This window comes from Pollicipes pollicipes, unplaced genomic scaffold (genome assembly GCF_011947565.3).
Source record: "Pollicipes pollicipes isolate AB1234 unplaced genomic scaffold, Ppol_2.1 Scaffold_4881;HRSCAF=5763_pilon_pilon_pilon, whole genome shotgun sequence".
In the NCBI taxonomy this organism is placed as follows: Eukaryota; Metazoa; Arthropoda; class Thecostraca; order Pollicipedomorpha; family Pollicipedidae; genus Pollicipes; species Pollicipes pollicipes.
Genome location: NW_023596576.1, coordinates 23,366,480 through 23,391,559, shown reverse-complemented (window position 1 = coordinate 23,391,559; position 25,080 = coordinate 23,366,480). Strand labels below are relative to the sequence as shown.

Genomic DNA, 25,080 nt, shown 5'->3' with positions numbered 1-25,080 from the left:
GCCCATCCCAACCCGTGTGAATGTTATCAAACTTAAATCGTGTAAGCAGCGAGTTGCTTTCCTTGGCGGGCACTGGCGGCCAACCGTATCCCGCCTTTGGCTGCGACCACTTCTTCGCCTCCCTTTCGCCTAATGACTAACATAGCCTGTTGTCAGGCCTTGCAATCTCGGTCTTTGTTTTTGTTTTGCTTCCACCTCTTAGTGGGGAGTGCCGCGACCCGCGTTTATTCCGGTGTGTTGTTGGGGTAGTGGGAAGGGCACTCCTGGTCGCCTGTTAATGGGTGGCGGTAAAAAAAATGCGAGAGGCTTGGATGGACAGCCAGCACCACGTCACGAAGGCCAGCGGCACCGTCCCGCGCATCCGAACATCGGCACACGTGTTCCTTTCACCCAGAACCCGGCCGGCCTCACGTCGCCTGCCCCCTGCACCGCCGGCCCCCGCCACCCTAAGTCTAACCCAGTTCCCAAGTGCCTCCACATCTGCCAGCGGCGGCGGCGGACCGGCCGGCCCGGCGGGTCGATGCCAGGGGCCGGGCCCGCCGCCGCCCGGCGCACTGGCCAATAGCCAGCCGACGTTCCCCGACCTTGGCCACCGCTGCACGGCAGTGGGCGCGCGCCGGCTGACGTCGTCAGAGCTCCGACTGCACGGCTGGAACGCGCAGCGCCAGCCGCCGCCGCCGCCACGCGAAGGACGAAGCTCGTTGCAGGCAAGTGAGCGCGTCCGCGCAGAACACAGCCGGCCGGTTGCGGCCTGCTGCTTGCGTCGGGTGCGGCCGCTTGACCTGGCGGATGCTTGCTCGGCGTTGATCCGGGATACGCGACGCGTGGAGAAAGCATGAGCGGCCGTGCGCAGCGGACGCTGCGGCCTGTGTGCCGCGGTGCGGCCGCTGCTGTGTTTTATCACTGTGCCATGCTGGTCCCCATGCTTCTGCATCCAACGGTTGGCTGATTTTTGTTTGCTCAGGTTTTAAAAATAGGCTCACAGTGCAATGTTTGTTCAGAGGCGCATGACCCAAAAAGTCGGCGGCTTTAGCTTAGTGTCACGTCACAGCTGCGGAATCGATGGTAACAGTGGACGCACCGATCACATTGGCGTGTGCTGGAGGGGCGCGACAGGGTTATTGATAAATGTAGGCCATTATTAAACCATTTCTTGTCGATGAGCATCGCTCATTGGAGACTGAATTACATGGTCGCCATAGTTAGATGTAGTCTCTTAAGCCACCCACTTGAGCGCTGTCGATGGTTTTTCCTAGTCGGGTCGACGAAAGTAGTGCATCCCTTGTCGACGGCAATATGCGCCTGCAGACGACCTTCAGAACTTCTGCTCAGTCTGGCTGGTCCGGGCGGGCGCCACCGCAGTTATTTCAGTCCAGACGATGCCGTCCCACTGACCCAGGCTCGGGGTGCTGGGTCCGGACGTGCCAAGTATTCTGGCGAACATGCGCCTTTGGACCCTTAGCCGGGAGACAAAGACTGCTAAATCCGTGTGGTTGTTTCTCTCCATTCTCCGGCTGCGAACCGTCGCAGTGTCGGCCGCTTTGCAGTTAGATGATGCTGGTCATCTGCCGGAGCCGGAGAGCAAGCAATTCTCAGCCGGGCTCTGCAGAGAAAGCAACACACGACAGTTTGGTGAAGTCCAGCGTTGGTTTTACTATGCAATCCATTACACCAATCCGGACAAAACGTTCACTGGCCGAGTCGCGGTCCCAGCTTTCCGCCACCGCCCAGCGGGCCGACTGCGGAGCGTCGCCGGCCCAGCGGCAGCTGCCGCGCGACGAGCCCAGCTCAGCACGGCCGCCCTGTTTCAGTCCGCCGCGCCCGTGTCGAGTGCTGAGCGCGAGGACCTGCCGCCGCCGAACGATGAGGCTGCTGCTGCTCTGCGCACTCGTGACGGCAGTCACCGCCGTCGAGGAGAACCGGATCGACGACTCCAGGTACCGTGAGCTGCCGATCTACCGCGACGGCGGACCGGTCTTAAAATAGGCAGGGAAGGCCTCGAGGCTGCTGGACTTCGGGCGGCATGAGGTGGCGGCTCTCATGCCGATGAGAGCCGACCATCACTACCAGAGGGTATTGGCGACGTGATGTTAGTGGGTAGCAATGGTTATATTGACAAAACTCAATGTAACCAAAGCTAACGTACTAACGTTGCTAAACCAGTATCTCCCGCTATACGGAAGGTCGAAGGTAACAGTTAATCCCTCTCTCTCTCTCTTGCGATCAGTACGCCTTAATTAAACCAGTCGTTTGATGTCACTGTTAACAAACATGTAGTCAGTTTGGTCATCCCACCAATCTCAGTGTAAAAGTTGCAGAATGCAGGCTAGGCAGCCCCCCTTGCGCCGTCGATCTTCACGAGCTTTTGCATGGGAAGCGTACCATGGTGTTGCAAGACCACCTTCCGCAAACCGCCGTCTTTTGTATCACACCACCCGAGTGATTGCCACATCACGCCTTATCACCATTCACGTCATTGTTTGGACGCCACTCCGCAAATATGAAGCCTGGTGACTACTTAACACGCACCAGGTTGGCCAGCCAGATACCCTTCGCTCGGGTGGGAAGGGTCAATTTACCCCCCCCCCCCCCCACTCTGAGATGTCGGGAACTAAGAGAGCTAAAGACACCAAATTTACAGGGCGTGTTGACCTGTACGTGAACTCACTTAGTCAAAGTTTGAAGTTCCTAGGTCATGACCTCCGGGTCAAGTAAGGTCAAATAAGGTCAACTTCCAGGTTGTCTCCAAAGCACCCCCAGAACTTAGATAACGGTTTCTAAGCAAAAGGTCACATGCTCAGTTAAGTTCAGTGACCTTGTTTGATCTTTTAAAGGTTATGATGACCCAAATCATGCAAGAGTACTCTAAGTTTTGCATTTCAATAAGCGACAAGGATTACGCTAGGCAGTATGCTTCTAAAAACAACATGTTGATCTGGTTTATTTTAGGTCAATGACCTGTTCTAACCTCTAAGAAGTCCATGGAAGATGTGGGTTCCTGCCATCAATGAATTCGAATTGAGCACTAGAAACTATCCCATACTGCAAGCCCTAGAGTAAAAAACAGGTTGATTTTGACCTTGGTCTGACATTGTTGTTGATTGGAGTTTTAGGGCGCGCCGACTACTGTGGTCACTTTGCGCCCATAACAGCTAAATGGCTACCTACGGCGGTTAATGGTTAACAAATAAAATATATTAGTCAGAAATGAAAACGGCTGAGTTGTGAGAGGAATGCGTCACCAATGATGTCCGAATATGTGAACCCACAATAACATCTTGATACGAAATTTTCAGCAACCTAAAGACTTCTTACACGCGGAATAAACTATTCAGGCGTGTGTATACAAAGTGCAAAACTTAACATGCGATACGAACCTGAGGGCATGATTGATATATGGTGAGCTGTCACACAGTAAATCGGAGAGCGTCAGGGACAGCGCCGCCGGGCCAAAGTACCTCAGACGCTCGAAGCGTAGTATCGGATAGCATACGAGCACATGCTCCACTGTGAGCGCGGTGTTGCAGTGGCGACATCGTGGTAGTTCATCGTGACATAGTAAGTATCGATGTGTAGCATAAGTATGGCCAATCCGCAAGCGACACAGGATTACTTCCTCCCGTCTAGACTTTCAGTAGGATGACGTATAGGATGGATATAGGACGCCAGTCCTGAACAATCGGCTTAATGCTTTTGAGTTTACTGGTGCCCATCGCATCCCATGTGCTCTTCCATTCCCCACGCAAAAAGGCAGAGATGGCCGAGTATAGGTCTATAACGGGTATCGGAAACGCTCTTCGACAGGGACGAAGAGTAACACGCTTTGCGGCAGCGGCAGCCAACTCATTTCCCGCAATGCCAACGTGGTTCGGAATCCAGCAAAGTACTATGGTCTTGCCAGCCCGGTACAGACAGTCGGGACGCAGTAAAATATCCTGTATAAGGGGATTGTCCGGATTAAAACGTCTTAATGCCGAAATGGCACTTAGGAAATCCGACAAAATCACGTGCAGACTGTTTTCGCCCACCTCCATAAAGCAAAGCGCCTTAATGATGGCCACAAGCTCTGCAGTATACGCGAACGCGTGGGCTGGCAGTGTAAGTGATCGCGTATCGTGACCAGGTCTGACATTTTTACCTGACCTTAGGTCAACGTTATTTGCTCATTCAACATTGGTGTTGCCTAAGAAAGCATCTCAGCGGTGTATGGCTTCGTCTAACACTCCTTTGCGGCATCGGATTGCACGATTCCCTAGAAATTGACTTTGCTGAAATCATGACCTGACTTTGACCTGCCATAGGTCAGCGACCTTACCAGTTGCATCTATATTTTGGATGCTTAGCTATCTTCTATTCGATTTCTATAACTATGCAAAATTTGGCGCGGCGTAGTCGCGCCATTCGGAATCCATTCTGGAAAAACCTTCGCGGGTGTCAATTTGACCCCCCATCCGAACGCATGTTAACACGCGCTCAGGTGGGGGGGGGGGGGGGTCGAATTGACCCCGCCAAATTTTGCATAGCTGCAGAAAATTGAATAGCGGATCGTTTGGCATAGAACATTTAGATTTACCTTTTAAGGTCGGTGACCTATAAGGTCAAAGGTATAGCAGGTCAAAGTCAGGCCATGGTTTCAGCGGAGACAATTTCTAGGGAATCCTTCAATCTCATCCAACAACGGAGTGTTAGACGAAGCCATGCATCTCTGAGATGCTTTCTTAGGCAACACATCAGCTGAATGAGCAAATTAAATTGACCTAAGGTCGGGTATGAAGGTCACACCAAAGTCAAACCAACCTGTTTTGTTACTCTAGGGCTTGCTGTGTGGGATAGTTTCTGGTGCTTATTTCGAATTTATTGATGGCAGGAACCGCATCATACATCCTCCATGAACTTCTTAGAGGTCAGAATAGGTCATTGACCTAAAATGACCCAGTTCAGCATTTCGTTAGGACCATGCTGCCTAGCGTAATCTTTGTCGCTTAGTCAAATGCAAAACTCAAAACAATCTTGCACGATTTTGGCCACCTTGACCTTCAAAAGGTCACACAAGGTCACAGACCCTAAATGAGTATGGGGCCTTTTGCTTAGAAACGCTTATCTAGGTTCTGGGGCACTTTGGAGACCGACCTGGAACTTGACCTTGTTTGACCTTTTTGACCCGAAGGTTGTAAGCTAGGAACCTGAAACTTTGACCTAAGTGAATTCACGTACAGGTCAACACACCCTGCAAATTTGGTGTCTCTAGCTTTCTTAGTTCCCAAGATCTCAGATGGTCAAATTGATCCTCCACCTGAGCGAAGAGTGGGGGTCAATAGGTGAGTGTGGGATGAACGGGTAACGAAGGTTTGGGGGTGGGGGGGGGGGCAGGGTAGCCGGCTACCCGGGCGCGTGTTAAAGCACTGCCATGACTGCATGGGGCAGTGTGAAATATACACGGACTTTTCGAAGACTTGCTGCAATGGATGGACTTGAGGTGAAAGGATGGACAGGATGCTGTAATGTGTGAGCTGGTTGCAATGTTCAAAATAGGTGACGCTGAAAGCATATTGCAATAATAATTTGGTAGTTGCACACATGGACCTGACTGTGATTTGAGTGGATCGCATTAGCTACAAGGGCTTATGACGTGATGCAAAATTCATTGAAAGGCTCTTCGCATCAGTTGGTTTTATATGTTAGCAAGGCTTGGACGCTGTTCAGGTGCCGAACACAGCACGCGATACTGAGCTAAGGCCTCCCAGTGTTCTGAGTAAGTCAACATAGATAACATCATATATTTAACGCCACAGAACGTGACTGGCCGCCCATCTCGGGCTGGTCTGTGGACGAGTCCGAGACGCCGTCATGGCGAGGAGATCTGCTGCGCCATCCCGTCATGGCGAGGAGATCTGCTGCGCCATCCCGTGATGACGGGGAGATCTGCTGCGCCATCCCGTCATGGCGGGGAGATCTGCTGCGCCATCCCGTCATGGCGGGGAGATCTGCTGCGCCATCCCGTGATGGCGGAGAGATCTGCTGCGCCATCCCGTCATGGCGAGATCTGCTGCGCCATCCCGTGATGGCGGGGAGATCTGCTGCGCCATCCCGCCATGGCGAGATCTGCTGCGCCATCCCGTGATGACGGGGAGATCTGCTGCGCCATCCCGTCATGGCGAGGAGATCTGCTGCGCCATCCCGTGATGACGGGGAGATCTGCTGCGCCATCCCGTCATGGCGAGGAGACCTGCTGCGCCATCCCGTGATGACGGGGAGACCTACTGCGCCATCCCGTGATGACGGGGAGATCTGCCGCGCCATCCCGTCATGGCAAGGAGATCTGCTGCGCCATCCCGTCGTGGCGAGGAGATCTGCTGCGCCATCCCGTGATGACGGGGAGATCTGCTGCGCCATCCCGTGATGACGGGGAGATCTGCTGCGCCATCCCGTCATGGCGAGGAGATCTGCTGCGCCATCCCGTGATGACGGGGAGATCTGCTGCGCCATCCCGTCATGGCGAGGAGACCTGCTGCGCCATCCCGTCATGACGGGGAGATCTGCTACGCCATTTGCACCCATTGGCAACACTTGACCTCCCCTGTGCTATCAGTTGTCGGGCGCCATGACTCCCGCGGGTACGGTTGCGCAAGGACCGCGGGCAGGTTGACGGACTAGAGCAGCTTACTGGGCAAGGACGAGGGCAGATTATTGCATTACAGTTCTCGACTTCGCATTTACAAGGTGACATTTACCTGAATAGTCGCCTTGTCTCAGCGCGTCAGCTGCATGCGTCCCTGACACGGTTATGTGCAAGTTTCCGATGGGACTCGGATAACGCTGCACACATGGCAGACGACTGACCGCATTCCTCGCGCTGCATCGAAACGTGCTAGATTGCTCAGACGTGCTTTATCTAGCTGTGGGCACTCGAAGAAGTCCAGCAGCTGATCTTTTTGCAAACATAAGCTTGGTTACTTCCTTGTGATGTAACCACGCGACGTTGAGATACTTCAATGTTCGCAGGGAAGTGTTTGCCGATCCGCTAACAAGTGTACTTGGGCGTTGATAAGAAATCGCTTGCACGGGCTCCAGCTGGCAGGGGGAGAGGGGGGGGGGGGGGAGGTAACTGGCAGGCCCACCTTCAGTCCGGCACCCGTTTTATGCCAGCCGCGCCCGAGTCCTTTCATCCTTTTACTCTTTCCTGCCGCCACAAGAGAGCACCAACAGTTGCTGGCCTTTTCATGGACACCCGAGAAAATATATCACTCGCCGTGCCAGTCCGATCGGGCTGGCGGGCTCGAAGGTGTGTTGCAACGCAGGTCGATGTCATCACGCAAAGGCCCGTCGTATGCCGGTCACGCCAAACCCACTGGTCGGGTCGGGTCGGGCAGGTTTGCAGATCGCAGATCGAAGGCTCATGCAAGCTTTAGCGAAGAGAGGCGCGACCGTCCAGCGGTGGCTCTGTGTATAATGCTAGGTATGCGTATGCTGTGTATAATGCTAGGTTTGCGTACGCTGTGTATAATGCTGGGCGTGCGTGTGCGAACTGTTTAAATAGTGGCGCTGTGGCGTCCAGTAGTGGCGCTGTGTATGATGCTAGGTATGGGTATGCGAACTGTTTAATCGGGCCAGTTTGTCTGGCACATTTCAATGTACCGCTCACGATCTCCCCAACACGAACAAACGGTCGAGCGCAGGCTGAAAGCGGGTGCCAGATCTCGTCAGCGCTGCGTCGTAGCGACGTAAGACAGATTGCGACGGAACAGAAAACGGACGAGCGTGCTGGCATAAAAGCAGGTCGCTGTGTCTTTGGACGCACGCCGTCGCTGATGTCAGAGCTCAGCAACCGACACATACCGAGATCCTAAACCAAGTGCGTGGCGCAGGCGAATGTGTCGGTCGAGTCACAACACACCAATGCACGACAAAACGGCCGCATCCGCATCCGGCAGATGCGCCGGTAATGCAACCGAGGGCGGCCTGTGTCACCTTTTTCGAAGCAGATCTCGAACACAGAACAATGTGATTTGATCTGAGAGAGGCTGCATCATTAAAGCTACGCGGATGTGTTGTCCGGTTCAGGCACGTGGCCAATGGACGGGGGCTCTGATGTCCGCGTTTTTCGCAACCGGTTACTCCCAACAGAAAGTTGAAAACCGATGACGTGCGATCTCACCGATCTCCCCCCCCCCCCCCTCCAATTAAGAAAATCCTGGATGCGCCCCTGGTGTTGTTTATTGCAAACAACGCCATTCGAAATACGTGCGCGTGTATGATACTCTCGTCAAAATTTCCCGCACCGAAAATTAAGGTAGATTCTTCTATTTTTTATGTGTTAAAATGACCTTGCCTGAACGGACCGGATGCCAAATAGGTTCTACGTTAGTGTACCTCGTTAGTGTACCTGCACTTCCGAAGTTTTCATGGAATCCTAGACAGATACAGGACATATATTTCTATAGGTATTGACCACATCTGACGGTATGGGTTGCTGGAGGTGTCTGGCTCCATCAGCTGAGTTTTGTGTATCATGTACGTGATAACAACTGACGACTCTCACACCGGCTATCACCTCATTCACCCTGCGCCGCACCAGGTGCCGTTCCGTTGGTCATGTGTTTGCAGTGAATATCGAGATGTGCAGTTACGGTACTCTTGAAGCATAACAGCATCACCCAGGGTAGTATCGCATGTTTCAGGAATGTTAAAGGTTACATTCTTGCACTAGGGATGGACGGTTAGAAACCCGGTGGCCCAAGACGAAGGGAAGCTATGGCTTGGATGCCGTGCGTGGGGCAGACCAGCCTCACCTGAGCCCGAGCGACGTCATCGCGTCCACTTGCGCGCGACACGGACCGAGGCTAGACCGAGACTGGCGCCATTTAACCCGTCCCCCCCTCCCTCCCCCCCCCCCCGCCTCAGCGACGTGTCCCCCTGGACGTGGCGGTGCGAGTCGGGCCGCGCGCGACACGGGCCGAGGCCGGACCGAGGCTGGCGCCATCTAACCCGTCCCCCCTCCCCCTGCCTCAGCGACTTGTCCCCCTGGACGTGGCGGTGCGAGTCGGGCCGCTGCATGCGCCGGCCAGTCGACGAGGCGACGGACGGCATGCAGTTCAACAGTTGTAAGCTGACGTGTGGCGACCTGTCGGTGGTGTGGCCGCGGCCGACCGGGCCGGCCATGTTCGGCAAGAAGACCGTGCCCTTCCTCCTCGACCGCGTCAAGTTCACGCTGACGGCTCCCGGGCCGGTGAAGCCCATGCTGCAAGAGGCCACTGAGATCTTCCTCAGCAACTTGCGGGTGCTGCATCCGGTGCTGAAGCATCCGCAGAAGGCGGGCTGCACACGCGCCGGCCACTGCCCGCCGGCACTGGCCGAGCGCTTGCTGCGCGTAGTCGTGGTGGTTGACTCCGACATCGTCCGGTTGAGCGTCAACACCAGCGAGTTCCACCAGGTGCTCATCAACCAGACGCAGGACGGCGACATGAACGTGCTCGTGTACGCACCGACCTTCTTCGGCGCGCGCCACGGTTTGGAGACGGTCTCGCAGCTTATCAACTACGACGATCAGCACGCCTGTCTGCAGGTGATCAACATGACCATGCTGAGCGATGCGCCCGTCTACCCGGTGCGCGCGCTCACGATCGACACGGCGCGCAACTTCATCTCGCTGGCCGGCCTGCGGCGCACCGTCGACGCCATGTCGATGAACAAGCTGAACACACTGCACTGGCACATCACCGACACGCACAGCTTCCCGATCGAGGTTGGGCGCGAACCGCGCATGGCACAATACGGCGCCTACTCACCGCAGGAGGTGTACACGGCGACAGAGGTGCGCGACCTGGTGAGCTACGCCCAGCAGCGCGGCGTCCGTCTGCTGCCCGAGCTGGACGCGCCCGCCCACGTCGGCTACGGATGGCAGTGGGGCGAGAAGGCCGGCCTCGGCAAGCTGGCCGTCTGCGTCGGTGAGGTAAGAGGACGATGGCGGGGGGGGGGGGGGGTCCGAAGGGCCGCGGGCCCGGTCACGGCGGCAGGGTAATGAGTCTCGGGAAGGGTGGGGAGTGGGTTTGATTCGGGGAGGTGAGTGGTGCTCTCACTCGCGCCTGGAGAGGTGTAGATTAATAGCCGGGGCTGCATCCCGTACATGATACAATGCCCGGTTTGAGAAAAATTGAGGTCAGCGCCCTTCAGACCGGTGATTTTCAGTTACCAGCCTGATCAGAAGCCAAACATTTAGACGCACGTATGGGCTGGACAGCCTCTGGCAATGTCTGTTCATTCACCAGGACCACGCGGGAGTCGGGCAATTTGCCTACAATGAGGGGTCGATGGTGAGTCGTTGCACTGCTGTTTTCGCACGTCACAACACAGGCACGCTGTGCTATCGCGGACTGTTTAAAACAACCGCGGAATAGTGCCTCCCTAGAGCTCCTAAAGGTCGGAGAAACTAGTGTGGTAACCATCTCTGCAGACCGTCAGACAGGAACGCTCCGGCCGTTTCCAGGAGCCGTGGACTCAGTATTGTGTCGAGCCGCCTTGTGGGCAGATGAACATCATAAATGAGAACATGTACAAGGTGCTGGAGAAGATCTACGCCGACTTCAACGACATGTTCGATCCGGACATCTTCCACGTAGGAGGCGACGAGGTGAGGTTCTACGAGGCTGCCCACCTCCGTACGTCACGAGGCATGATGGCCGGACTGACGACTTTCGCGGGGATGGAGTGGTCCCACTGACGACTTTCGCGGGGGGTGGGGTGGTCCCACTGACGACTTTCGCGGGGTTGAGTGGTCCCACTGACGACTTTCGCGGGGGGTGGAGTGGTCCCACTGACGACTTTCGCGGGGTGGAGTGGTCTCGCTGACGACTTTCGCGGGGTGGAGTGGTCCCACTGACGACTTTCGCGGGGTGGGGTGGTCCCGCTGACGACTTTCGCGGGGTGGGGTGGTCCCACTGACGACTTTCGCGGGGTGGAGTGGTCCCACTGACGACTTTTTCGCTGACGACTTTCACGAGGTGATGAGTCCAGCTGACGACTTTCAAGGGGTGGGGGCTGAGGCTGCCTCACTAACGATTATCACAGAGAGGGGTGATTCAGTTGTCAACTTTTGCGAGATTAGGCAGTTTGGTTAGCGACCTTTACGATGTAAGGCAGTTCAGTTGACAACTTCCAAAAGGTGCGATGCTTCCGTTGACGAGAGACGTGAGATGGCGCAGACCTGGACAGCTTCTGATGTACTCCCAGCCCGGCTGCCAGTGCTCTGTTGCGGTCTGGGCCTTCGCAACAAGATAAGCCATGATCCAAGATGAAGCCAAGATGAGCCAATGGCCATGACACGCCTCAGGCGACGTTGTTTTGACAAATCTAAACTGATAAGGCGCGGACAGACGGAAAAGCCGAACCTGTTGACACTCAGTGTTTGCCCCAACCTTATCTAAGCTCACAGTACAGGGCTCACGGGTCCTGTTCTGGGACAGGAGCGTGACATCGATCCTATCGTATATTCGCTATATATATTCGTATATCGTATATATTCGCTCTCACTGTTGTATGTTGATGGCTAAAATTGATGCATGTTTCAATAAAGTTATGCTGTAAATACTTGAGGTCATTCAGAAATAATCTAGTCAGTAGGATATAACGTGCAACATGCAGCTTAAAATGGAATTCTGTTCAAATAAGTTACGTGACGGTCATCAGCATTTGTTTGTTTTTGGCAGACCATTCCTTTAGGCGAGGAGATGTAATTTTGTGGAGAAAATCAATCTGAGTCTCATAGTCGATCTCATCGTTGCTTTCCATTTTGTTGCACTTCTAAACGTCCATGTAAGATAATTTGGGCATGCGTGGTAAGTGTGCTTCGACAGATTAGGGACGGTACCTTTCAAGTCATTTTTACAAGCGTACAGGTTTTCCGTATGCGTCTGCGCCGAACGCCGTCGTCGCCGAATGCCCAACGCCTCACGCGCATCCACTGCCGACAGATTAACCTGAACTGCTGGAAGTCGACGCCCGAGATCGCCGCATACGTCAAGGATCACGGCGGTGACCCGACCGACGACCACGAGTACATGAATCTGTGGGTGGAGTACCAGTCGCGCGCGGCCGACATCTGGCGGAACGTGAGCGGCCACGCCATGCCGCTGGTGCTCTGGACCAGCGACCTGACGGCCATGCCGTCACGAGCCTCGCGTCTCACGCCGCACCAGTACTGGATCCAGGTGTGGACGACCGGTGATGACGCGCAGATCGGCGAGCTGCTCCGGCAGGGCTTCAAGGTCATCATGTCCAACTACGACGCCTGGTACCTGGACTGCGGCTTCTCGGCCTGGGTCGGCAGCGGAAACAACTGGTGCTCGCCTTACAAAAGCTGGCAGACGGTGTACGACAACAGCCCGCGCGCCATCGCGCGCAGCTTCCAGACGAAGGTCGACGGGGGCGGCGCGGCGCACGACTACGCCGACCTCGTCGTGGGCGGCTCGGCGGCGCTCTGGGCTGAGCAGTCGGACGACCAGACCCTCGACCAGAAGCTGTGGCCACGCGGCGCCGCGCTGGCCGAGCGCCTCTGGGCAGAACCGGAGACGGGCTCGGCCGAGGCGCTCACTCGGTTCGTGCACCACCGCGAGCGCATGGTGGGCCGCGGCGTGGCCGCCGAGTCCCTCCAGCCGCAGTACTGCCACCTGAACGACGGCGTGTGCCTGTAGCGCGGTGCCGCGCCGGGGCTGGCCACGCAGGCGGCGCAAGCAGCTGGGCACGGCAACCGCGCCAGCAGGGCGGGCCTCGTCTTCCACTGGCGGGGTGACGGGGATTTAGTAGTGGCGCTGCTCGCCGTTAGGTGTCAGCTCCAGGTGTCGCTTAAAGTGCGGTCTCCGCCGGTAGGTGTCGCGCCGGTCGGCTACCAACGATTGTCTGTGATGTCTGTCGCGTTGTCGCTTGTGTCGGTAAGCACGCTCTCCATGGGCTGCAGCGTTTGACATCAAGCTGCCATAAATAGTAATGTTTGGGAGATTAAGTTCCCGGAGGTAGCTGGTGCTGAGGTCGAGTACTTTATATCCGAGCAATTTGTGTGGTTTTAGAGATTCTGGCCACTAATCATTTGCATCACATTCTGGTCACCAATCGGGCCCAAAGCTCCATGTTTTAAACCTTGCACGGCACACGTTTAAGTTTGCATGATTGTGATCGGGTAGGTCGTGATGTGCCATGTGTAATTCTGTCGCCGTTGGTTCGCCACCCATTTCAGATTTTGCGACACGAGCTGCGCGCTCAACGTTGTCGCCAAACACTCAGTGGAGGAATGAGCGTGCAGTAAGGCAGGGTGGTAAGGCCGTGCGAGTAGCTGTTTTGGTTTTGTGCAACTTCGGAATTCCTGGGACTAGCAAACGTCTGACGCGGGTGGTTGTTAGGTTGCTATGTTAGTGCCGTTTAATTAGATTGTCTCTTCTCCTCCCTTTATTATGCCGCTAATAGCCTTAAAACATAAAGGAGAGAGCCCTTTCTCAATATATGACAGCTGAAGGGGTGCACGTTGTGTCGGTTGTCTTCAGGTCCCAGATAAGCTGGACGCATCATGTGTGTCATCTGAATGGATCCGTGGAAAAAACACGGCTGTTATGAGAGGTAGAAATGCTGAGCATAGTCATCACAAGCTATCTGATAGCGATGGCAAAAAAACGTTGATATTAGTTAGCTGTGCAGTCGGCTGATTGCAGTGTTAGTAGAAAATGGTTGTGACTTTGCTAAATGTATGCATAGCTGAAATCGTGGTGCTTCCTGGACGTCGCGGCAGCGAGAATCGGTTATAATATCGTGTCGAATCTGCATCCCTGCGTGGAGCATTGTAACACCAGTCTGACCCCACAGCAGGACACTGCGTCCAGTGCGGTCGGGTGCATATTCAGGAGGAATTACTGGTATGGCTGTAGGTGTTGGCGGAAGCACAAAACATCGAGTGTATGCTTCAATAAATGCATTGTAATGCTCCTGGTTGCACTCCTTTTTTTGTTTCCCTTGCTCATCGTTAGCTTTTCAAAATACAGAACATCGAGTGTGTTTCAGTAAATGTATCGTTATGTTTCTGGATGCACTCCTTTTCACTTCGTCTCCCTTGTTTTTCGTTTGCATTGTACTCCTTCATTTCCATTGCCCTTCGAGTCTCCATCAAAACAAATATGACGTTGGAGTTTAGATATTTTTAGATCTCCATACTATAGATCTAAACATTGGGGAAAATGTGCCTAGTGAGGTAGCGGGTGGTTACCACTGATAAGTGATATGTGACTGGTGGGCATGGCTGTAAATAACCCACTGAACAGTGAGTGGGTCGGGTGACCGAACCTATGACGCAACGGCCGCCGTCGGCCAGCACAGACGCCGTTTTCCGGAAGTTCTTGTCCAAGTTGAATCCATAGTCCAGGGATGGACCACCTGTCCGCCCAAAGGGGGTCCAGAATACCAGGTAATCCCAAAATTTCCAATTAAAGAAGTCAAACGGCTACTAGCTTCAACCATTAACATCAGTCACCGCTGGCGTCGCCGCGTTCCGTCACTCGAATCAAATGAAAAGAAAGAAATTGAGCACGGATAAGTAATGTGTATCAGAGGCTTTCGTGAAGACACCAGACCGACGCGGCAGAACGACATCCGCTGTCCAAAAAAGCAACTACAAAGATTTAGTCGCTATCCACACAATTTCCAACTTGGACTTCGGAAATGCCATCAGTCCCTGGAGTTCTGAATCCAACGGACACCTCGAGAGAGTGCCCGGTGCCCGCAGCGGTGCCCGCAAACCCTGCCGGCTCTAGACTGGTTCCCAAGTATGGGAGCTGATGCCGGTACGTCATCACTGGTCTCTCGTCGGACCGTCCCATCCACTTATGTAACAGCTCGCCGACCCCGGTGAGCAATCACATGTGTTCCTCTGAGTTACCTGTATACTTTCCTGTGTACAGATATGTCTAAGGGTGGGCGAGGCTTCCTGCTCAGTTTCGTTCCGCTCATCCTCGCTCAGCTCTGTTAAATCAGTGATAAGGAGCTTTCAAACCATGAAGTCCCACTGGAGAAATTTCATATCGGCTGAAACTCCAGCGAAGTGTTCGGCTCGTGGATCGCAGCGCCTTGCCGCCTGCCAATCCCGCACTATCCCCATACAGTCGGTAGAGGAGAGTGGCAGCAGTCGTGTCTGCTCTCAGACGCCAGTCGAGGTCATGACCTGCATTTATGTACTACTTGACAGTATGATAGCATCTCAAAGTGCACAAGAACGAGTTGCATAACAGTTTGTATCATGCAGTACGTCTTACAGGGACGAGTGCCACCGCGGGGTGCGATCCCGAACAAAGCAGAATATGTTGTCACAGCTCTCACTGCCGCATCGAGGGGCGTGGACTTTGGCGTGCACTGTGCAAATACATTTCAGCAGAAGACCCATCACCACGGTCGTGATAAACAATAGCTTTCCTTCGATAGGCCCATCTAGTGCGAAACCAGTCATTTGTGGTTGTGAAATATGTTCCCGGAACCCGGCCCTGTTGCTGGCAGCTCACCAATGCACGTGCAATTACAGCAGTAAGAACAAGCACCGCAATAACCGTCGACAGTCCACAGGTATGAGCGTTTTCTGATATGCATATTCGATCACTTATTCATCTCAGCGTGTGCAAGCTGGAATAAAAGCCGCCTCACGCCAATCTTTCGTCTCACGTTGCTGTTAGGCGTATTGCCAGACGAGAACTGAGATCAGCTCGCTAGAAAACTATGCGCCTTACATATTGCCCCGCCGTCGCCAGCATGACGGACCGCGCTTTGCTCTTCCGTGTTGCGACGGTCCGCGGTCGCGGACAGCAGCCGGCCAGAGGCTCACCATTCAGCCCCTCCGTCTCACGTGTCTTCAGTGGGTTACAGATGCATGCCAGCAGAGCCTGCAGCCCCTTCAGACTCGGTCACGAATGGTGTCCACAGTCGTAACCAAACGATGTCTCCTTTAAAATTAACGTTTTAGAAGAATGGGCCTACTACGCTCTTGGCGGCACACCAGGCCTCTTCCGCCGGCTCAGCAAGCCTCCTCCGCGCGGACCGCTGGTTCTCTTCCTCGCCTACTGGGCCTTCTCTGCCTTTTCGGCCGGCACCCAGTGTCCGTGCACCATCTGCGGTATACGGCAGTCGAAGCGAACGCGAGCCAGCGGCTCCATGCTCGCCGCGTCCAGCAGCACCAGGTGATCGGGTCGACCGCCGGTGCCCAGCAGCGTGAGAAGCAGCACGCCGTCATCCTCGGCCGCGCCGTCCGGCCGCGGCACGAACGTCGCCTCCGATGGGAACGTGGCTGGCTCGCCGCGCCACACGCGCTTCGAGCGCCCCACCATGTCCAGCTTGCCGATGCCGCTGCGGAAGGCGCCCTGGTCGTACAGGCCGCTGACGTACAGGTGACGGTAAGGCTTGCCACGCAAGCGCGGGTTAATGGTCGGGTACTCGACGCCGGCGTCCGGGAACAGGTCGAGCGTCAGCGTCACCGTGTCGCCGCTCCGCACGGCCGTCGCCGTCGTCGCCTGTGACGTCACAAGGTTAACGCCCTCGGCGGCCTTCTTGACGTCTTCCAACACGGGGATGGCGAGGCGGGTGATGCGGCCAGGGTGGCTGCAGTGCAGCTTGTTCTCGCTCATCTTGTCGAGGAACATCGCGTCCAGCATGTCCGGGCCCTCCGAGGTGACCATGTCCAGGATGATCTGGTCGCCGTCTTCGAAGGCGTTGCAGATGTGCGACTGGAAGAACGGCACATCAGTGACATACTTGGTCTTGACCAACTTGCCGTCGGTTTTATGAACGACGTACAGCTTCACGTTATACTCCGGATGCCACTCCATGCAGTCCTTGAGCGAGTTGCCCTTGACAACCATCGACATCACCTTGGACAGCACCATCACCAGCGGCTGCTCCAGCAGCACGATATAGTTCTCCGTCAGGCCGAAGGAGTGGTAGTACGAGTAGGCCGTCGTCCAGGAGGACGACATAGACAGGAGGCACTTGGCCGCTCCAAACGCCTCTCGGCCGTCCGTGGCCGCCGGTGCCGGTGGAATTTTGTTCAGCTGATACTTGAAGCCGGGAATGAAGGTGACGCCCAAGGTGTATACCGTACCGTCCGCGTCCGTCACGGGGTGCGAACAGCACAAGTTGACACCCAGCAGCTTGTACAGGTCCACCTTCTCCAGCGTTTCCAGCGAGCTGAGCTCCATCCGGTGGATCAGAGCCGTCTCGCACGCAGCGAACAGCTGGCCGTTGACGCTGTACATATTGTTGAAGTTGTTATCCGTCATGTCGGTCGGCAGGATCGACGACACCATGCGGCTGATGAAGTTCTTGGACGGGTCCGGGTGGCCGCGCGTTCCAAACTCAGTATAAATCAGCTTATTGTGCTTGACCGCCTTCTTGTAGGCGTCCGACTGGACGAAGCGCTTTTGGATGGTGACATGGCCGGCGCCGACAGCGAACCGGCACACCATGGCCAGGCCGTCGAACCAATGGCGCACGGTGAAGCCGTCGCCCAGACTGAACTTGCTCGGTCCAGCGCGGTACAGGGAGCCGGCCAGCCAGCCGGGCAGCTGGCCGCTGACCAGCTGTCCCGCCGCCGGCTGCAGCTGCTCCTCGGCGTCGTACACCAGCTCCGCCAGGCCGGGCACCTCCATGGCGAGGCCGAGATCTGCTGAGTGAGGCCGGCTTGGCGGTAGCAGCTGCGGCGCGCCCCTCCCTTCGACGCGGCGTCCGGCAGAGTGACGGCTGGTGGGTGAGAGTGGCCGTCCCGCCCAGGCGGAGGGGTGTCTCGCCGCAGACGCCCGTCAAAAGCGGCGGTGACTGGCCCACGAACGCGTCATTAACCAGACGAGGGGTGTAGATTCCCTTCAGATGGGAACGGCAGGAGTACAGTCTCAACTGCGAAAAAAAGGTTTAAAGTTTAGATGAACCCCGTTTCTGTGCATTTGAGCGATAGTTTCGATCACTTCCCTTGCTTTACCGCTGCCCACAATTATTCCGCGAGCCAACGCCCCTGCGCTAGACGGCACATCATAGAGGGCGCCGCTGTCCCGGTCCAAGCGCGGATGCAGCAGGCGTCGGGGGACGTTGTTTCCACGCCTGCGTATAGCAAACTGCTGACTCATCGAGACACGGTAACTTCACGTGATGCACGCGACAGCAAAAGCAGCCACGAAGTCAGCGAAAACTGCCAGATGCGACACGGAAAGCTCGCGTCTGCCCATGTTCCGTTGACTTGTTCTCCATTTGTCAGAGGCTGCGGCTGGCATCCACTCAAGGCCACTTTTTGGAGGGGCAGCAATTCAGGTCCGGAAGCCCGACAAACCGTTCCGACGACTAGAGCCGCAGACTTTTTCGCCGGGAGGGCCACGCTCCACCCGCACGGGATGGTTTGCACGCAGACACTGGGGGTTCACGACACACTCCATTGCTGAGCCTGTGCGGGCGCGCCCACCTATCACCCTGTCAGGAAGGGTGGGTGCCGCGGAATACTTGAAAATGGCGGGGTTTTGGAGTATGATGCAGAAAATCGTCATAAGCGTCGCGGTACGTTCTTTGATAAGATAGCCTCAGTTAAGGGCGAAACGCGATAAAACCCAAATTCATCGATACCAAAGCCGGCTTCCGACATCGGAAGGGTGCGGCCCAACAGGAAATCTTGCCCACCATTTCCGCAGCGCGTGAATGGCTTCGTTACGGACGCGAATGGGACAGATATGATGGCACTGGAAATGACGTGTCATATTTAGGCATCGCCGTGTTGTTCATCACTGAGTCATGCTGACAGCCAATTCCCTGATTACCACACAGACAAGTGCCGGCCTTCAGAGTGCTGTGTGCAGGCTTCGGTGCGGGCTGTGAGACCGTGCTATCACACGCAAAACAGCAAACCGATAAAACCCCGCCGGGATTAAATCAGCGGCCTTGCATCGGCCTCAGAGTCACCGAGCTTTCCATAAAATAACTTAAGAACTGTACAAAAAAACATAGCACTAACACTTTGAGAACCTCAGTTTTCCAAACTCTAAGCCTGTGAAAATTGCAAGGCTCCATATCTCATAGACCGCATGTGTTTTCAGTCGCTCGATAACGCACGTTTACTGTGGAATACCTGCTCTCAACGACCTTCGTGTCTTGATTTGTTTGTGCTGCCTTGCATCTTGGCAAGCTACCTGATATGGGTCTGTAATTAGAAAACGTTTCCGTCATCCAAATGCGTAAAAAAATCTTTGCAGAACTAGTATTGGGCCTTGCATGGCCTCACTCCTTATTAGGTGACGTAAGCACTTATCTGATTTAAACTGACAAAGGCTTTAAACTGACAAAGGCTATCCTTGCTTGTTTCGTCATCATATTACCTTTAGTTCTTGAGAAAAATAAATGGGTCCTATACACGAAACGGCTTGACCCATTTCATGTGTTTTAGACTAGCGGATATAGCGCATATTTAGGCTATAGCGCATTTCAACACTTTTAAAGCACGCAGTTCCCAACAAAGACAAAACCAACGTTTTCCCGTCACCCCGATTCGATCCTCCAAATGTCGCTTGCACTGACAATTAGCGACACAAATTTAGAACAGTTTTACTCAAACCAAACAATGCCGTTTCCGCTTGGTTCTAACCTCTTGGGGCCTCGAGATGGCGGAGGCTTTGACGCCCCCTCGTTCGCCAAAGGCAAGAAAAGCGCCCGTCCGCCAGGCATTAAACCACAGACGGGGTGCTCAGGTATGGCCTGAGCACATCCCAGACAGTCAGCACGTTTCCCCCGCGTCAGCCGTGACCACAGACGACCGTGAGGCTGTCCTTCGGGCCTGCACGCAACGGAGAGAGTCGTCCTACCCCCCGGCGATCTCGGAACAGCGCCGTCTCGCCGGTAACGAACCGGTTCTCTGCGCTCGCTCCTAAAACATATTTTCTTGCTCTCGCCGGAGGCAGGGCGACACTGACAGCTGATGACAGGCGACGGGAGCATTCGTGGGCCCATTCTTTCTATGCGACGCCTAGCTTGGCACAAGGGTCATGGGAATCGAAATATCGCTCAGAGACTGTCGTTGGCTCGTGATGCGGGGCATGGCCCGAAGCCACGGCCCAAGGAACTGACAGGGCGACTCATTGGAAAGCATAAAATGTGGGTAAAAGTCCAGTGCAACCCACTGACATTTGAGTAATTATCCGGCATGCAATCTTCAGCGCAACGCATGAACTTTGCACAAAGTGCAATGCGTAGGGATCATCGGTGCCCAGTATAACTCAAAGTGCGTCGTTTGTCGCAAGCGTCCTACATTAATTTGGTGCTCTGGGCATGCGCTGAGGAATCCTAACTACGGGAGCCAATCAGCCGATCGGGCCAGCGGACCGAGAGACGTTGCAGTTCGGGACCAGCCGAGGCCGCGGCCTCATTCACAATGAGGCCGTGACAAGGTGACGCTCTTAGTCACAGCCAACAAGTGATCACGAGCATGATTCTGACAGTGGTTGGCTAGACACACATGCGCTTTAACACGGACGGGGGCTGCAGCCACTGCCGACCGTGGTCAGGTCAGTGCTGCCCCGCGACTGGCGTTAGTTTAATGGGGACCGCCGGCAGTGTGGTGGACCCCGGCACGAAGGTATGTGAGGGCTGACGCAACCGTCTGTGGATTATGAGACAAACCCGCCACATAATCGCTTCGTGAGAAAGTACTTGCATATTAACCGAATGTACGGCATCTCACCGTCCATGACAAACACCTTTCACTATGCCGCCACATTTCATCTTCGACTCCATGATCGCAAATGCGTCCGCACAAATTACTGCATGCACTTCTATAAACTCCGTCTATGCATCGACGAGTCCCATTGAGAGGCCCCTTCGACTCACCACTAGGAACCAGACGGCAGACACTATCTGCACGGAATGTCGAGATACGATCTGTCCCACATAGATAGAATGGCCATTGCGTAAGCAGCGTAAGGGTCACATCCATCGTCTATGTGCAATGCGCTGTTTGATCCTCCTGTATCGCACGCGCCGACCGCCAGCCGTTTCCAACCAGGAGGCGGGATGGCTAGTCAGGCCATTCAACAGACGTCATTGGTCCACTATGCAGCTGCAAACCTCAAGAGGTAGTTGGTCGAGCACAAGAATCGGGAGGGTATTGTATTCTGGTCATTAAACCTCATACTCACGCCTTATTACATGCTAAAACAGACCCCAAGAACGCCTGGCGCGTCCGGCCGACGACGCAAGACCCCGACCTGAATCAACAGAAGCCACGGAAAATGGAACGACATGTGTGAACCGAGATCAGATCAGCAACGGACAGCCCGCGCCACAGACCGAGCAGCAGGTGCATCACCGCCGACGACCCTCCGCCCCGCCTGCCCCTCGGGCCGGCAGCGGCCGGGGACGCCGCTTGTTCCGGGCATGGATCGCTTCAGCTGAAGGCAGCCTCTCTCATACCGACGGAGTGGCCCGAAATACCCACTACGAGCGGCGCCGGCCCGTCTCGAATCGACCGCACGGGACCCCAATATGTTCCGCGGCGCTAACGCCCCTCTCCCCGTTATTGCTCGGGCGCACGCCGAACGGCACGGCTAGTCAGAGACGCGCGGAGGACCGTCACCGGGCCTCGAGCCATACGCGAAGTCCGTTCGAAGATCGCTCTATCTTTCAGTTGTTTCGCGATGCGTGTAACTGCTAGTTTGGCTGCCTCAAGCTTATCAAGGCAGGACAGCTGAAAACGGCCGATAGTAGGCCTTAACTTTCCTAGCTGTGGCCGTAAGTTGTGCATGTCACCCCCGATCAACGGCATGGCAAGCCAGATACGGGGGCAGGTCCTCTTCCGAGGACATAAAAGTCAAGCTTACGCAAGATTAAGTTGCCCTACGGGTCACCGCGCGGCGGCCGCTGGCGGCGATCAGCGCCACCGATGGGCTGGGAAGGTGACAGACGTCCGGGCAGCTGGCAAGCGCATCACCGAAAAGTGCTGGTACATTACGCGCCGGTGCACTTGGCTAGATTCGTGACGCTTCCACAAACGCACGCCCAGTCAGGCAGGCAGAGGCGGCGGAGCGGGGCGATCCTGCCGACGTCACGGCAAAACACGTGACACAACGGCTCCCCAAGTCAGCGTTGGCGCTCGCGCTGGGGCACGTCCAAGCTTTGTTCGGTCGAACGACGGGTCGGTACCCAACTGGTGGTCGAATTCCGGCATGCTGCTCGCCGAGCCTGCCCATAATTCTCTCGAGATCACATAAATACTATTTTGAACCACTTTTTTTGAAATTTGAAACACGAGCAAAGACTTTACCATCAACGTAAGAAGCACTTACCCGGCGACAGGCCCGCCCATGGGAATCTCAGTCAGATCCATGTGCGTCCTCGAGCACAAAAAGCAAGCGCAGAGAGCTCCACCTGGTGCGTGCGCCATCGAGTGTCACTGACCGCTCGAGCCGCTGGCGGTCCGCCTCGAGAGAAGCGCTCGCCGTCGCTTCCCACGCTACGGTCCCGTGTAAAAACAACTCTCTCATGCCACCGCGACCACACGGCCCGCCGGCATGGGTGGCCGGTGATGGGTCGTTACCATGTTGGTCACTGCCGAACATGCGGAGAGACACTGATCTCAACCGGACGGGCTCGCGGAGGGGCCTTCCGGAGACGCCCAGCAGCGGCAGCAATCATCAACAGCACAGATTGTCGTATCTCGTGTATTGACTCCTTAAAGGAGGGGTTGTTCCACTCAGTGCTCGGGTCAAACATCGCGCAAACACGCATTATCATGGGAGGCAATAGACCATCAAATCAAAGTCCTCGTGACAGACCCTCAGCCACGACACTGAAGTCAGGTGGGCCCCCATCCGTGCAGAGCGGGATGGTGGCCCAGTGTCGCAGCCGGCACCCATTCCCTCTGGGCCCAGGGCGAGCGGGATGGTGGCCAACGGTCGCAGCCGGCACCCATTCCCTCTGGGCCCAGGGCGAGCGGGATGGTGGCCAACGGTCGCAGCCGGCACCCATTCCCTCTGGGCCCAGGGCGAGCGGGATGGTGGCCAAACGGTCGCAGCCGGCACCCATTCCTCTGGGCCCAGGGCGACCGGGATGGTGGCCAACGGTCGCAGGCCGCACCCATTTCTCCCAGGCCCAGGGCGAGGCGCCCGCGGAGTCGCCGCCGTCCGCACGGCAGTCGCGGGCTCTCAGCGCAGCGAGCACAGCCTGGCCATCAGGAGTGGCGGGCGCGGTCACGGGCTCCCAGTGCAGCGAGCACAGTCTGGCCATCAGGAGTGGCGGGCCGCGGTCACGGGTTCCCAGTTGCAGCGAGCACAGTCTGGCCATCAGGAGTGGCGGGCGCGGTCACGGGCTCCCAGAACAGCGAGCACAGTCTGGCCATCAGGAGTGGCGGGCGCGGTCACGGGCTCCCAGAACAGCGAGCACAGTCTGGCCATCAGGAGCGGCGGGCGCGGTCACGGGTTCCCAGTGCAGCGAGCACAGTCTGGCCATCAGGAATGGCGGGCGCGGTCACGGGCTCCCAGTGCAGCGAGCACAGTCTGGCCATCAGGAGTGGCGGGCGCGGTCACGGGTTCCCAGTGCAGCGAGCACAGTCTGGCCATCAGGAGTGGCGGGCGCGGTCACGGGTTCCCAGTGCAGCGAGCACAGTCTGGCCATCAGGAGTGGCGGGCGCGGTCGCGGGTTCCCAGTGCAGCGAGCACAGTCTGGCCATCAGGAGTGGCGGGCGCGGTCACGGGCTCCCAGTGCAGCGAGCACAGTTCTGGCCATCAGGAGTGGCGGTGGCGCGGTCACGGGCTCCCAGTGCAGCGAGCACAGCCTGGTCCATCAGGAGTGGCGGGCGCGGGTCACGGGCTCCCAGTGCAGCGAGCACAGCCTGGCCATCAGGGAGTGGCGGGCGCGGTCACGACGCCAGTCAGCTCGCGGAGCTCAATCTAAAAGAAATATCAAAATCTAGTTTCATTCAAATTCGCCGATTGGCAGCAAAAGTGGTTCACTTCACCGCGGAACTGGTGCACTGGCGGACCACGAGCTGCAGGAACATGCCGTTTGTGAACGGATAACACAAAAGTGTTACAGACAAACCTTGTCAAGCTCAACAGCCACACAGAGGTGAAAGGCCTTTGCAAATCATTTAACATCCTTCATACACGTCTTGAAACTCCAAGGACGCAGCACACAGAGCGTCACTTCCAATCGCTTACAAAGCCGCAGATCACACCTGGCAGGCAACCTGTCTGACGCGCCCCAACCTGCTGCGGTGCCCCTGGCGGCCGTGGCGAGTACTAGCCGGGCTGCGGGGCCAGGCTGTCGATGTGTCGCCGCTGCTGGTCGATGACCAACTGCTGCTGGGCCAGCTGCCGCTGCAGCCGGGCGATGGTGGCCGCCTGCCGGCGCGCCTGCGGTGCGGCGGGCGACTCCCGTCAGTGACCGGGCCGTGGAGGCGTGTTGTGACTCCAGGTGGCGAGGCCCCAGCACGGCTCCCGTCAGTGACCGGGCCGTGGAGGCGTGTTGGGACTCCATGTGGCAAGGCCCCAGCACGGCTCCCGTCAGTGACCGGGCCGTGGAGGCGTGTTGTGACTCCAGGTGGCGAGGCCCCAGCACGGCTCCCGTCAGTGACCGGGCCGTGGAGGCGTGTTGTGACTCCAGGTGGCGAGGCCCCAGCACGGCTCCCGTCAGTGACCGGGCCGTGGAGGCGTGTTGGGACTCCAGGTGGCGAGGCCCCAGCACGGCTCCCGTCAGTGACCGGGCCGTGGAGGCGTGTTGTGACTCCAGGTGGCGAGGCCCCAGCACGGCTCCCGTCAGTGACCGGGCCGTGGAGGCGTGTTGGGACTCCAGGTGGCGAGGCCCCAGCACGGCTCCCGTCGCAGGATAAGGCCCATGGTGCCGGTCTTCAGCACGGGTAACGGCTCTACTGCTCTTATCACCCACCATATACGTCCATTGATGATATCGCCATCATTACCCGCATCCGACTGATGCGACAAAACTCTCTCCTAGCAGAACACGCGCGCCGAATCGCCGTCACCAAGAGGCCAAAACATCCTACAGTCACGCAGGGGCCTTGTGTGACGTCACAGTGTCAAATAT

At 56.4% G+C, this 25,080-nt stretch overlaps 2 protein-coding genes across 2 annotated transcripts; one reads left to right on the top strand and one right to left on the bottom strand.

Moving 5' to 3' along the window:
* Positions 1-1,810: 1,810 nt before the first annotated feature.
* On the top strand, positions 1,811-13,972 carry LOC119101034 (chitooligosaccharidolytic beta-N-acetylglucosaminidase). Its single transcript, XM_037224280.1, has 4 exons — positions 1,811-1,937; positions 9,010-9,949; positions 10,484-10,627; positions 11,967-13,972. The coding sequence occupies exons 1-4, from the start codon at positions 1,864-1,866 to the stop codon at positions 12,684-12,686; spliced, it is 1,878 nt and encodes a 625-aa protein (XP_037080175.1). The 5' UTR covers positions 1,811-1,863; the 3' UTR covers positions 12,687-13,972.
* A 1,210-nt stretch (positions 13,973-15,182) lies between these two features.
* Positions 15,183-24,370, bottom strand: LOC119100134 (beta,beta-carotene 9',10'-oxygenase-like). The gene is made up of 2 exons (XM_037223243.1): positions 24,243-24,370; positions 15,183-17,904 (listed from the first exon to the last, which is right to left on the bottom strand). The coding sequence occupies exon 2, from the start codon at positions 17,658-17,660 to the stop codon at positions 16,077-16,079; it is 1,584 nt and encodes a 527-aa protein (XP_037079138.1). The 5' UTR covers positions 17,661-17,904; positions 24,243-24,370; the 3' UTR covers positions 15,183-16,076.
* Positions 24,371-25,080: the final 710 nt, after the last annotated feature.